This window comes from Oncorhynchus clarkii, chromosome 22, assembly GCF_045791955.1.
Source record: "Oncorhynchus clarkii lewisi isolate Uvic-CL-2024 chromosome 22, UVic_Ocla_1.0, whole genome shotgun sequence".
Lineage (NCBI taxonomy): Eukaryota > Metazoa > Chordata > Actinopteri > Salmoniformes > Salmonidae > Oncorhynchus > Oncorhynchus clarkii.
Genome location: NC_092168.1, coordinates 48,306,426 through 48,321,101, shown reverse-complemented (window position 1 = coordinate 48,321,101; position 14,676 = coordinate 48,306,426). Strand labels below are relative to the sequence as shown.

Below are 14,676 nucleotides of genomic sequence, written 5' to 3'. Positions count from 1 at the left end.
GAGGAGAAGGGGGAGAGGAGGGGAGGGGAGAAGGGGGAGGGGAGAAGGGGGAGAGGAGGGGAGGGGAGAAGGGGGAGGGGAGAAGGGGGAGAGGAGGGGAGAGGATAAGGGGGAGGGGAGAGGAGAAGGGGGAGGAGAGAAATAGCAGGTGATTTCTACTCCATCTCCCCCACAAGGCCAGTCAAGGCAACATCGAAGCCATAGCAGGTTTCTTTGAATAATACAGTAGATTTAAAGGTAACATCTCTTAGCCACGTCGAAGATGAGCAGAGTAAAAGAGACTTAGTGCAGGGCTAATAATGGACTGTGGGCAGTAGACACACACACAGACACAGTACAATGATATTAGACACAACAACACATCAACACTAGCCCACATATCACACAGTAGGAGAGAGAAAAAAAACGATATTTCAACTGTTCAACTGTGACATATTTCCTGGGAAGTTGATGTCTTACTGGTAACGTTCAAATGTCCTTCCACACCTTTAAGACCCTATGCAGGTATTGCCATACATGTTCAGGGGAAATTGTAACGCTCCAAAAACAGATGTCATTTAAGAGCCGAGACGAAGGGAACCACAGCATGGTCTTTTATGTTCCACGGCCCACAGACTAAAGGACGGAATGGAAAGAGAGGACAATGGAAGACATCAAAAGGCCTTTCATTTCTATACACCCCCCCCCCCCCCCCCCTCAGAATAAGTCAGTGCAGGGTTCAAAGGTCAATCTCAGTCTGGGCACTGATTTGCTTCAGGGCAAAAGAAAAGAGAAGGGGACGGGTGACATTAACCTTCTGATATCCACCTCAGATTACATTAATCCAGAGATTAACATTCAATCTGGACACTGGAGACCTTCACTGGACAAGGAAAAGGACAAACAGTACCACTCCAAACCAGTAGGAGCACTGTCACGGGATATAAAGGTTATTGTCAATGTCAAACTCGTACAGCCGGTCCATTGGGGGCGGTCAGGGGTACTTGGGATCCACAGTCGTAGTCTCGGTCAGCCATGTGGTGCCTGGCGATGGGCCTGCTGTGGTGAGGGTAATCTCGTCTGTCCACCTGTCTGTCCCGGAAACTAGCGATGTAACTCTGAGGAGGGAAGGGAAGGGAGAAGGAGAGGGTAGAGAGAGAGAGTGAACGATTACTCCAGATGTCCAGAGACACAAGACACAAGACACAGACAGTGATGAAGACAGATGAAGATTAATTTGCTCTGACAATATAGGTCAAATTAAGATCCTACATCTGTAGTGAGACAGACATAGATGTGGTTGTGTCCAAAAAGGTACTGTATTTTCTATATAGTGTTGACCAGGACCCAAAGTAGAGCACTACTGTTGACCAGGACCAATAGTAGAGTACTACTGTTGACCAGGACCCAAAGTAGTGCACTACTGTTGACCAGGACCCATAGTAGGGCACTACTGTTGACCAGGACCCATAGTAGGGCACTACTGTTGACCAGGTCCCATAGTAGTGTACTACTGTTGACCAGGACCCATAGTAGGGCACTACTGTTGACCAGGCCCCATAGTAGGGCACTACTGTTGACCACGACCCAAAGTAGGGCACTACTGTTGACCAGGACCCATAGTAGGGCACTACTGTTGACCAGGACCCATAGTAGGGCACTACTGTTGACCAGGACCCAAAGTAGTGCACTACTGTTGACCAGGACCCATAGTAGAGCACTACTGTTGACCAGGACCCATAGTAGTGTACTACTATTGACCAGGACCCAAAGTAGTGCACTACTGTTGACCAGGACCCAAAGTAGGGCACTACTGTTGACCAGGACCCATAGTAGGGCACTACTGTTGACCAGGACCCATAGTAGGGCACTACTGTTGACCAGGACCCAAATTAGTGCACTACTGTTGACCAGGACCCATAGTAGTGTACTACTGTTGACCAGGACCCATAGTAGGGCACTACTGTTGACCAGGACCCATAGTAGTGCACTACTGTTGACCAGGACCCAAAGTAGTGCACTACTGTTGACCAGGACCCAAAGTAGGGCACTACAGTTGACCAGGACCCATAGTGGGGCACTACTGTTGACCAGGACCCAAAGTAGTGCACTACTGTTGACCAGGACCCAAAGTAGTGCACTAATGTTGACCAGGACCCATAGTAGGGCACTACAGTTGACCAGGACCCATAGTAGTGCACTACTGTTAACCAGGACCCATAGTAGTGCTCTACTGTTGACCAGGACCCATAGTAGGGCACTACAGTTGACCAGGACCCAAAGTAGTGCACTAATGTTGACCAGGACCCATAGTAGGGCACTACAGTTGACCAGGACCCATAGTAGTGTACTACTGTTAACCAGGACCCATAGTAGTGCTCTACTGTTGACCAGGACCCAAAGTAGTGCACTACTGTTGACCAGGACCCATAGTAGTGCACTACTGTTGACCAGGACCCAAAGTAGTGCACTACTGTTGACCATGACCCATAGTAGTGCACTACTGTTGACCAGGTCCCATAGTAGTGCACTACTGTTGACCAGGACCCATAGTAGGACACTACTGTTAACCAGGACCCATAGTAGGGCACTACTGTTTACCAGGGCCCATAGTAGGGCACTACTGTTGACCAGGACCCAAAGTAGTGCACTACTGTTGACCAGGACCCATAGTAGAGCACTACTGTTGACCAGAACCCATAGTAGTGCACTACTGTTCACCAGGATCCAAAGTAGTGCACTACTGTTGACCAGGACCCATAGTAGTGCACTACTGTTGACCCGGACCCATAGTAGTGCACTACTGTTGACCAGGACCCATAGTAGTGCACTACTGTTGACCAGGACCCAAAGTAGTGCACTACTGTTGACCAGGACATAAAGTAGTGCACTACTGTTGACCAGGACCCATAGTAGGGCACTACTGTTGACCAGGACCCAAAGTAGTGCACTACTGTTAACCAGGACCCAAAGTAGTGCACTACTGTTGACCAGGACCCAAAGTAGTGCACTACTGTTGACCAGGACCTATAGTAGTGCACTACTGTTGACCAGGACCCATAGTAGTGCACTACTGTTGACCAAGACCCATAGTAGGGCACTACTGTTGACCAGGACCCATAGTAGGGCACTACTGTTGACCAGGACCCATAGTAGTGCACTACTGTTGACCAGGACCCATAGTAGTGCACTACTGTTGACCAGGACCCATAGTAGTGCACTACTGATGACCAGGACACATAGTAGTGCACTACTGTTGACCAGTACCCATAGTAGTGCACTATATAGGGCAGGGGTTCTCAAGGAGGCACTGCACGGTATCATTGGGCTGATCTCCACAATAAAATCGTTTTTATTTTAGTGTCCCATTTAGCGGTGGGGTACTAATGGCAGATGAAACCAATTTTGGCCAAGGGATATGTGAGATATGTTAAGAGGGTGTAATAGAATACAATACAATGTAACATTACTCATTACTCATTAGACATTTTATATTTATAAAAAAAGAATAATCCACTTTGACATTATGAGGTATTTTGTGTAGATTGTTGAAATCCTTGTTGTTAATCCTACTTTGTAACACAATCAAATGTAAATAAATCCAAGGGGTCTGAGACACTGTACACAGTTCCACTGCTTTGATTGGTCTAACGTGTTGATTGGTCTAACCTGTTGATTGGTCTAACGTGTTGATTGGTCTAACCTGTTGATTGGTCTAACGTGTTGATTGGTCTAACCTGTTGATTGGTCTAACGTGTTGATTGGTCTAACCTGTTGATTGGTCTAACGTGTTGATTGGTCTAATGTGTTGATTGGTCTAACGTGTTGATTGGTCTAACCTGTTGATTGGTCTAACGTGTTGATTGGTCTAACCTGTTGATTGGTCTAACGTGTTGATTGGTCTAATGTGTTGATTGGTCTAACGTGTTGATTGGTCTAACGTGTTGATTGGTCTAACCTGTTGATTGGTCTAACGTGTTGATTGGTCTAATGTGTTGATTGGTCTAACGTGTTGATTGGTCTAACCTGTTGATTGGTCTAACGTGTTGATTGGTCTAACCTGTTGATTGGTCTAACGTGTTGATTGGTCTAATGTGTTGATTGGTCTAACGTGTTGATTGGTCTAACGTGTTGATTGGTCTAACGTGTTGATTGGTCTAACGTGTTGATTGGTCTAACGTGTTGATTGGTCTAACGTGTTGATTGGTCTAACGTGGTGATTGGTCTAACGTGTTGATTGGTCTAACGTGTTGATTGGTCTAACGTGTTGAATGGTCTAATGTGTTGATTGGTCTAACGTGTTGATTGGTCTAATGTGTTGATTGGTCTAATGTGTTGATTGGTCTAATGTGTTGATTGGTCTAACGTGTTGATTGGTCTAATGTGTTGATTGGTCTAACATGTTGATTGGTCTAATGTGTTGATTGGTCTTATGTGTTGATTGGTCTAAAGTGTTGATTGATCTAATGTGTTGATTGGTCTAACGTGTTGATTGTTCTAACGTGTTGATTGGTCTAACGTGTTGATTGGTCTAACGTGTTGATTGGTCTAACGTGTTGATTGGTCTAACGTGTTGATTGGTCTAACGTGTTGATTGGTCTAACGTGTTGATTGGTCTAACGTGGTGATTGGTCTAACGTGTTGATTGGTCTAACGTGGTGATTGGTCTAACGTGTTGATTGGTCTAACGTGTTGATTGGTCTAACGTGTTGATTGGTCTAACGTGTTGATTGGTCTAACGTGTTGATTGGTCTAATGTGTAGATTGGTCTAACGTGTTGATTGGTCTAACGTGTTGATTGGTCTAACGTGTTGATTGGTCTAACGTGTTGATTGGTCTAACGTGTTGATTGGTCTAACGTGTTGATTGGTCTAACGTGTTGATTGGTCTAACGTGTTGATTGGTCTAATGTGTAGATTGGTCTAACGTGTTGATTGGTCTAACGTGTTGATTGGTCTAACGTGTTGATTGGTCTAACGTGTTGATTGGTCTAACGTGTTGATTGGTCTAACCTGTTGATTGGTCTAACGTGTTGATTGGTCTAACGTGTTGATTGGTCTAACGTGTTGATTGGTCTAATGTGTAGATTGGTCTAACGTGTTGATTGGTCTAATTGGTCTAACGTGTTGATTGGTCTAACGTGTTGATTGGTCTAACGTGTTGATTGGTCTAACGTGTTGATTGGTCTAACGTGTTGATTGGTCTAACGTGTTGATTGGTCTAACGTGTTGATTGGTCTAACGTGTTGATTGGTCTAACGTGTTGATTGGTCTAACGTGTTGATTGGTCTAACGTGTTGATTGGTCTAACGTGTTGATTGGTCTAACGTGTTGATTGGTCTATGTTGATTGGTCTAATTGGTCTAACGTGTTGATTGGTCTAACGTGTTGATTGGTCTAACGTGTTGATTGGTCTAACGTGTTGATTGGTCTAACGTGTTGATTGGTCTAACGTGTTGATTGGTCTAACGTGTTGATTGGTCTAACGTGTTGATTGGTCTAACGTGTTGATTGGTCTAACGTGTTGATTGGTCTAACGTGTTGATTGGTCTAACGTGTTGATTGGTCTAACGTGTTGATTGGTCTAACGTGTTGATTGGTCTAACGTGTTGATTGGTCTAACGTGTTGATTGGTCTAACGTGTTGATTGGTCTAACGTGTTGATTGGTCTAACGTGTTGATTGGTCTAACGTGTTGATTGGTCTAATGTGTTGATTGGTCTAACGTGTTGATTGGTCTAACGTGTTGATTGGTCTAATGTGTTGATTGGTCTAACGTGTTGATTGGTCTAACGTGTTGATTGGTCTAACGTGTTGATTGGTCTAACGTGTTGATTGGTCTAATGTGTTGATTGGTCTAACGTGTTGATTGGTCTAACGTGTTGATTGGTCTAACGTGTTGATTGGTCTAACGTGTTGATTGGTCTAACGTGTTGATTGGTCTAATGTGTTGATTGGTCTAACGTGTTGATTGGTCTAACGTGTTGATTGGTCTAATGTGTTGATTGGTCTAACGTGTTGATTGGTCTAACGTGTTGATTGGTCTAACGTGTTGATTGGTCTAACGTGTTGATTGGTCTAATGTGTTGATTGGTCTAACGTGTTGATTGGTCTAACGTGTTGATTGGTCTAATGTGTTGATTGGTCTAACGTGTTGATTGGTATAACGTGTTGATTGGTCTAACGTGTTGATTGGTCTAACGTGTTGATTGGTCTAATGTGTTGATTGGTCTAACGTGTTGATTGGTCTAACGTGTTGATTGGTCTAACGTGTTGATTGGTCTAACGTGTTGATTGGTCTAACGTGTTGATTGGTCTAACGTGTTGATTGGTCTAATGTGTTGATTGGTCTAATGTGTTGATTGGTCTAACGTGTTGATTGGTCTAATGTGTTGATTGGTCTAACGTGTTGATTGGTCTAACGTGTTGATTGGTCTAACGTGTTGATTGGTCTAACGTGTTGATTGGTCTAACGTGTTGATTGGTCTAACGTGTTGATTGGTCTAACGTGTTGATTGGTCTAACGTGTTGATTGGTCTAACGTGTTGATTGGTCTAACGTGTTGATTGGTCTAACGTGTTGATTGGTCTAACGTGTTGATTGGTCTAACGTGTTGATTGGTCTAACGTGTTGATTGGTCTAACGTGTTGATTGGTCTAACGTGTTGATTGGTCTAACGTGTTGATTGGTCTAACGTGTTGATTGGTCTAATGTGTTGATTGGTCTAACGTGTTGATTGGTCTAATGTGTAGATTGGTCTAATGTGTAGATTGGTCTAACGTGTTGATTGGTCTAACGTGTTGATTGGTCTAACGTGTAGATTGGTCTAACGTGTTGATTGGTCTAACGTGTTGTGTCTATGCAGATAATAAAAAGGCATCCAGAAAAGAAAATTAATGAAATTAATAGTTACATTTAATTTGTGGTGTGCATAATCATAAACAAAGTCATTGTAGCCTATCATTTAACTTCCCCAGTGATAACCATGACAACCGCTCTGCTGTACCGCAGCCGAAGCCTGCCAGCAGCCTACCCACCGAAGGTTGCACCGCGTCCATTACAATGTAGAAAAACGCGTATCGGGCTATCTTTCAATAGTTATCCGTATTACCGCAGCTTCACCTTATTCTTTCTAACCATTTCTACGGCGGATGCCAAAACTTTGGAGATAACAATAGACGGCGAGGTCAACCATAGTCCAGTGGGACACACTGACAGAGAAAGAAAGAGGATCTTACAGGGGACAGCACGTCCCCATCGAAGCGTCGAATGGGGTTTGGCTTCCTGTGGTAGGTGATAGGCTCAGGGAGGAGGGGTTTGTTGGTGGTGGTGGTGGCGGTGGCGGTGGTGGCGGCGGTAGGAGGAGGGTAGGTAGGTGGAGGAGGGCGGTGGTACTGCTGATGCTGGAGCTGCTCCGGCTGCTTCTGCTTTTGTTGCTTCTGTCTCTTCTTCTTCTTCCTCACTTCTTTCTGCATCCTCTCTTCCTTCTGGTGGATCCTCATCAACTGGACCCTCCGCTGCTGTCGACTGAGAACCACTGGAGAGAGAGAGCAGGAGAGGATGAGAGAAAGAGGGGGAGGGAGAGAGCAGGACAGGATGAGAGAAAGAGGGGGAGGGAGAGAGAGCAGGAGAGGAGAGAAAAGAGCGGGAGGGAGAGAGAGCAGGAGAGGATGAGAGAAAAGAGGGGGAGGGAGAGAGAGAAGGAGAGGAGAGAAAAGAGGGGGAGGGAGAGAGAGCAGGAGAGGACGAGAGAAAGAGGGGGAGGGAAATAGATAGAGTGAGAGTGGAGAGGGATAGACAAAGGGAGGGAAAGAGAGAGAGAGTAGGATAGGATAAGAGACAATGAGAAAAAAAACAGGGAAAGAGAAATAGAGAGAACGAGCCTGCTCCAAACATCGTCATCAAACATGCCCTATTTCAAACAACTACACTCAGAACGGGGATTCCACAAAGATAATCCTAAAATGTGTTAAAACACTCCCCTATGCAGGCAGCAGAACAAATAATACTGTTTCCTGTTCATTACCAGCAGCAGGACTAATAATACTGTTTCCTGTTCATTACCAGCAGCAGAACAAATAATACTGTTTCCTGTTCATTACCAGCAGCAGGACTAATAACACTGTTTCCTGTTCATTACCAGCAGCAGGACTAATAACACTGTTTCCTGTTCATTACCAGCAGCAGGACTAAAAATACCGTTTCCTGTTCATTACCAGCAGCAGGACTAATAATACCGTTTCCTGTTCATTATCAGCAGCAGGATGATTTACACTGTTTCCTGTTCATTACCAGCAGCAGGACTAATAATACTGTTTCCTGTTCATTACCAGCAGCAGGACTAATAATACTGTTTCCTGTTCATTATCAGCAGCAGGACTAATAATACTGTTTCCTGTTCATTATCAGCAGCAGGACGAATAATACTGTTTCCTGTTCATTATCAGCAGTAGCAGGACTAATAATACTGTTTCCTGTTCATTATCAGCAGTAGGACTAATAATAGTGTTTCCTGTTCATTACCAGTAGCAGGACTAATAATACTGTTTCCTGTTCATTATCAGCAGTAGGACTAATAATAGTGTTTACTGTTCATTACCAGTAGCAGGACTAATAATACTGTTTCCTGTTCATTATCAGCAGCAGGACTAATAATAGTGTTTCCTGTTCATTATCAGCAGAAGGACGAATAATACTGTTTCCTGTTCATTATCAGCAGCAGCAGGACTAATAATACTGTTTCCTGTTCATTATCAGCAGCAGCAGGACTAATAATACTGTTTCCTGTTCATTATCAGCAGCAGGACTAATAATAGTGTTTCCTGTTCATTACCAGTAGCAGGACTAATAATACTGTTTCCTGTTCATTATCAGCAGCAGGACTAATAATACTGTTTCCTGTTCATTATCAGCAGCAGGACTAATAATAGTGTTTCCTGTTCATTATCAGCAGCAGGACGAATAATACTGTTTCCTGTTCATTATCAGCAGCAGCAGGACGAATAATACTGTTTCCTGTTCATTATCAGCAGTAGCAGGACTAATAATACTGTTTCCTGTTCATTATCAGCAGCAGGACTAATAATAATGTTTCCTGTTCATTATCAGCAGCAGGACTAATAATACTGTTTCCTGTTCATTACCAGCAGCAGGACTAATAATACTGTTTCCTGTTCATTATCAGCAGCAGGACTAATAATACTGTTTCCTGTTCATTATCAGCAGCAGGACGAATAATACTGTTTCCTGTTCATTATCAGCAGTAGCAGGACTAATAATACTGTTTCCTGTTCATTACCAGCAGCAGGACTAATAACACTGTTTCCTGTTCATTACCAGCAGCAGGACTAAAAATACCGTTTCCTGTTCATTACCAGCAGCAGGACTAATAATACCGTTTCCTGTTCATTATCAGCAGCAGGATGATTAACACTGTTTCCTGTTCATTACCAGCAGCAGGACTAAGAATACTGTTTCCTGTTCATTATCAGCAGCAGCAGGACTAGTAATACTGTTTCCTGTTCATTATCAGCAGCAGGACTAATAATACTGTTTCGTGTTCATTATCAGCAGCAGGACTAATAATAGTGTTTCCTGTTCATTATCAGCAGAAGGACGAATAATACTGTTTCCTGTTCATTATCAGCAGCAGCAGGACGAATAATACTGTTTCCTGTTCATTATCAGCAGCAGCAGGACTAATAATACTGTTTCCTGTTCATTATCAGCAGTAGCAGGACTAATAATACTGTTTCCTGTTCATTATCAGCAGTAGCAGGACTAATAATACTGTTTCCTGTTCATTATCAGCAGCAGGACTAATAATACTGTTTCCTGTTCATTACCAGCAGTAGCAGGACTAATAATACTGTTTCCTGTTCATTATCAGCAGCAGGACTAATAATAGTGTTTCCTGTTCATTATCAGCAGCAGGACTAATAATACTGTTTCCTGTTCATATGTACATATTCTTATTAATTCCTTTACACTTGTGTGTATAAGGTAGTTGTTGTGAAATTGTTAGGTTAGATTACTTGTTAGATATTACTGCATGGTCGGAACTAGAAGCACAAGCATTTCACTAAACTCACATTAACATCTGCTAACCATGTGTATGTGACCAATAAAATTTGATTTGATTTAATTTAATAATACTGTTCCCTGTTCATTACCAGCAGCAGTAGCAGGATAATTTGTGTCACACCTGGGGATCTCTCTTTTTTTGTGTGCCCAGACAGCATCTGTCAGAGAGGTAGAGGCAACATCTGTTAGCGTATCCACTTAATGGATTTCCCTCCTGCCCTTCCTCGCCCCTCTCTCTGCATCTCGTTGCTTCTCTCTGCCCCCCCATCCTCTCCCTGCCCCTGCATCCTCTCCCTGCCCCCTCTCCCTGCCCCCTCTCCCCCCATCCTCTCCCTGCCCCCTCTCCCTGCATCCTCTCCCTGCCCCTGCATCCTCTCCCTGCCCCCTCTCCCTGCATCCTCTCCCTGCCCCTGCATCCTCTCCCTGCCTCCTCTCCCTGCATCCTCTCCCTGCCCCCTCTCCCTGCCCCCTCTCCCTCATCACTGCCCCTCCATCCTCACCCTGCCCCTTCTTGTCCTCCTCATTGCCCCCTACCCTCTCTCTGCCCCCTACCCTCTCTCTACCCCTACCCTCTCTCTACCCCCTACCCTCTCTCTACCCCCTACCCTCTCTCTACCCCCTACCCTCTCTCTGCCCCCTATCCTCTCTCTACCCCCTACCCTCTCTCTACCCCCTACCCTCTCTCTGCCCCTACCCTCTCTCTACCCCCTACCCTCTCTCTACCCCCTACCCTCTCTCTACCCCCTACCCTCTCTCTGCCCCCTACCCTCTCTCTACCCCCTACCCTCTCTCTGCCCCCTACCCTCTCTCTACACCCTACCCTCTCTTGTCCTCCACCCTGCCTCCCGCCATCCTCTCCCTGCCTCCACTCACACTCTCACCTCTCTCTCCCCCTCCGTCTTCCTATCCCCTGACACCCTTCAAGCTCAGTAATCAACATCTTTTAACCCAGGGGGACTAGGGAGCAGGGGTTGGGGGGGGCACCATGTTACCAGGCTGTTACTATGACAACCACCAGATCAGAACCACACCACCACCACCTCCAAAGCTTCTTTCCCTCCCTTTTTTTGCTTTTGATCACAAGCCATCACATTTTCACAGCTTTATCACATTAGATGTGTGACTTTTTGTCAATGCATCATTATATGGTAAAAAACCTCAGGTTCTCTGAAACCACTGATTCTGTGGTGGTATATAGACTACCTCCTACCACACTATACGCCGGGTAGAACCTGATGAAAGGGATGTTTCTTAAATGTTAATTATCATATTCATCACTTCCAGCACCACCCCAAACATCAACATACACTATGTGACCTAAAGTATGTGGACACTTGCATGACAAACATCTCATTCTCAAAAATCATGGTCATTAATATGGAGTTGGTCCAACCCTTTGCTGCTATAACTGCCTCCACTCTTCTGGGAAGGCTTTCAACTAGATGTTGGAACATTGCTGCTATAACAGCCTCCACTCTTCTGGGAAGGCTTTCCACTGGATGTTGGAACATTGCTGCTATAACAGCCTCCACTCTTCTGGGAAGGCTTTCCACTAGATACTGGAACATTGCTGCAGGGATTTGCTTCCACTCAGCAACAAGAGCATTAGTGAGGTTGGGCACTGATGTTGGGAGATTAAGCCTGGCTCGCAGTTGGCATTCCAATTCATCCCAAAGGTGTTCGATGGGGTTGAGATTAGGGCTCTGTGCAGGCCAGTTAAGTTCTTCCACACCGACCTCGACAAATCATTTCTGTATGGACCTCGCTTTGAGCACGGGTGCATTGTCATGCTGAAACAGGAAAGGGCCTTCCCCAAACTGTTGCCACAATTTTGGGAGCACAGAATCGTCTAGAATGTCATGGTATGCTGTAGTGTTCAAATTTCCCGTCACTGGAACTAAGGGGCCTAGCGCGAACCATAAAAAACAACACCAGACCATTATTCCTCCTCCACCAAACTTTACAGTTGGCACTATGCATACGGGCAGGTAGCGTTACCCTGGCATCCGCCAAACTCAGATTCGTCCGTCAGATTGCCAGATAGTGAAGTGTGATTCATCACTCCAGAGAACACATTTCCACTGCTCCAGAGTCCAATGGCGACGAGCTTTACACCACTCCAACCAATGCTAGGCATTGCGCATGGTGATCTTAGGCTTGTGTGCGGCTGCTCGGCCATGGAAACCCATTTTATGAAGCTAACAGTTATTGTGCTGACGTTGTTTCCAGAGGCAGTTTGGAACTCGGTAGTGAGTTTTGCAACCGAGGACAGATGATTTTTAAGGGCCACGCGCTTCAGCACTCGGGGGTCCCGTTCTGTGATCTTGTGTGGCCTACCACTTCATGGCTGAGCCGTTTTTGCTCCTAGACGTTTCCACTTCACAACAAACAGCTCTAGCTGGACAGAAATTTGCCAAACTGACTTGTTGGAAAGGTGGCATCCTATGACGGTGTCACGTTGAAAGTCAATGAGCTCTTCAGAAAGTCCATTCTACTGCCAATGTTTGTCTGTGGAGATTGCATGGCTGTGTGCTCGATTTTTATACAACTGTCAGCAATGGGTGTGGCTGAAATAGCCGAATCCACGTATTTGAAGGGGAGTACACATGCTTTTGTATATGGTGTATTAGTGTATGTGAAAATGGGGCGTGTCTATGTTTTGAAGTAAAAAAGTTAGATAAAGATAAGTGGTTAAAATCACACGATGAAAAGCTCATCATGCTCGATCTTTTTAATTACAAAACCAAAGAAATCTACAAAATGGCACCGTTTTCACATGTTGGGGTGGTGCTGGAGAGGATAAATATGAAGTTCAAAATGTTTAAAGTTTCCCTTTCAGCCTTGTCCTGGGACCTTTTCTTTTATTGTCTTGGACTAGGCTTACATTCAAACTTGGCATGACAATGACCACAGGAGCTGGCGTGTGAGTATCCCTCTGTTAGGGTTAGGGTTTAAAGGGTTAACGGTTAGGGTTCAGACGTACCCTCAGTGTGTGAGTATCCCTCGGCGGTGACCTTCCATTGGATGAGGACCCCCAGCAATGCCAGAACAGGCCACACCCCCATGATGACCCAGGTGAACCAGCAGACAGGACGGGGTGGAGCCACCTTGATCCTCTCAAATATGTATCTGCAATATATAATATGATATGTAATATGTAATATCATATGTAAAATATAATAATAAATATAATAATATATAATATGATATGTAATATATAATATGATATGTAATATATAATATGTATATGTAATATATAATATGATATGTAATATATAATATGATATGTAATATATAATATGATATGTAATATATAATATGATATGTAATATATAATATGTATATGTAATATATAATATGATATGTAATATATAATAGGATATGTAATATATAATATGATATGTAATATATAATATGTATATGTAATATATAATATGTTTATGTAATATATAATATGATATGTAATATATAATATGATATGTAATATATAATATGTATCAGTAATATATAATATGTATCAGTAATATATAATATGATATGTAATATATAATATGTAATATATAATATGATATGTAATATATAATATGATATGTAATATATAATATGATATGTAATATATAATATGATATGTAATATATAATATGATATGTAATATATAATATGATATGTAATATATAATATGATATGTAATATATAATATGTATCAGTAATATATAATATCATATGTAAAATATAATATAATAACAAATATAATAATATATAATATGATATGTAATATATAATATGATATGTAATATATAATATGTATATGTAATATATAATATGTATATGTAATATATAATATGATATGTAATATATAATAGGATATGTAATATATAATATGATATGTAATATATAATATGTATATGTAATATATAATATGTTTATGTAATATATAATATGATATGTAATATATAATATGATATGTAATATATAATATGTATCAGTAATATATAATATGTATCAGTAATATATAATATGTATCAGTAATATATAATATGTATCAGTAATATCATATCATATGTAATATATAATATATGTTAATATACCTGACGAGGGCAAACAGTTCAATGAAGTAGTCCACAGTGACGGTGATGACAGCCGAGCCGAACACAGCGGTGGAGAGGGTGGTGAAGAAGCGTTGCCATTGGAGGGTGAGGACGGCGAACAGCATGCCTGACCCCAGCAACACCCCCAGGGGCACCCACACCGTCCGCGGGTGGTGGAACTCCTCCATTACCACCTGAATGGAGAGCTTTCTGTTAAGTTGAGTTTATTCAGATAGCCAATAGTACATCAGGAAAACATTTCCTGGTTTGATAGCGGAAAGCTCAGACAATGCAATCTCCCAGCTACTATCTAATCAACCTAACATTGACATTATCCCACTGCTTTGCTGCCTAGCCTCTATTGGCTTAAAATGCCAAACCTAAAACAATATCTGACTATTCATTTCAAGCAATATTGCACTGTCGGTCTGGTGCGCCCGTTTCAGTCTGGTGCGGCCGTTTGCTACACACTATGTGTGTAGCCAGTTGTTGTCATAACCGTCTTGTGGGTTGACAGAAATACTTCCC

The 14,676-nt window shown here is 43.0% G+C and overlaps 1 protein-coding gene across 1 annotated transcript in view; it reads right to left on the bottom strand.

Moving 5' to 3' along the window:
• Positions 1-691: 691 nt before the first annotated feature.
• LOC139380364 (transmembrane protein 198aa) overlaps positions 692-14,676 on the bottom strand; it is a 69,467-nt gene continuing 55,482 nt past the window's right edge. The window contains exons 4-7 of the mRNA XM_071122982.1: positions 14,149-14,342; positions 13,044-13,189; positions 7,216-7,514; positions 692-1,097 (exon numbers count right to left, since the gene is read on the bottom strand). Of these exons, the coding sequence (XP_070979083.1) occupies positions 942-1,097; positions 7,216-7,514; positions 13,044-13,189; positions 14,149-14,342 (795 nt within the window). The 3' untranslated portion in view covers positions 692-941. The remainder of the gene's footprint in view (positions 1,098-7,215; positions 7,515-13,043; positions 13,190-14,148; positions 14,343-14,676) is intronic.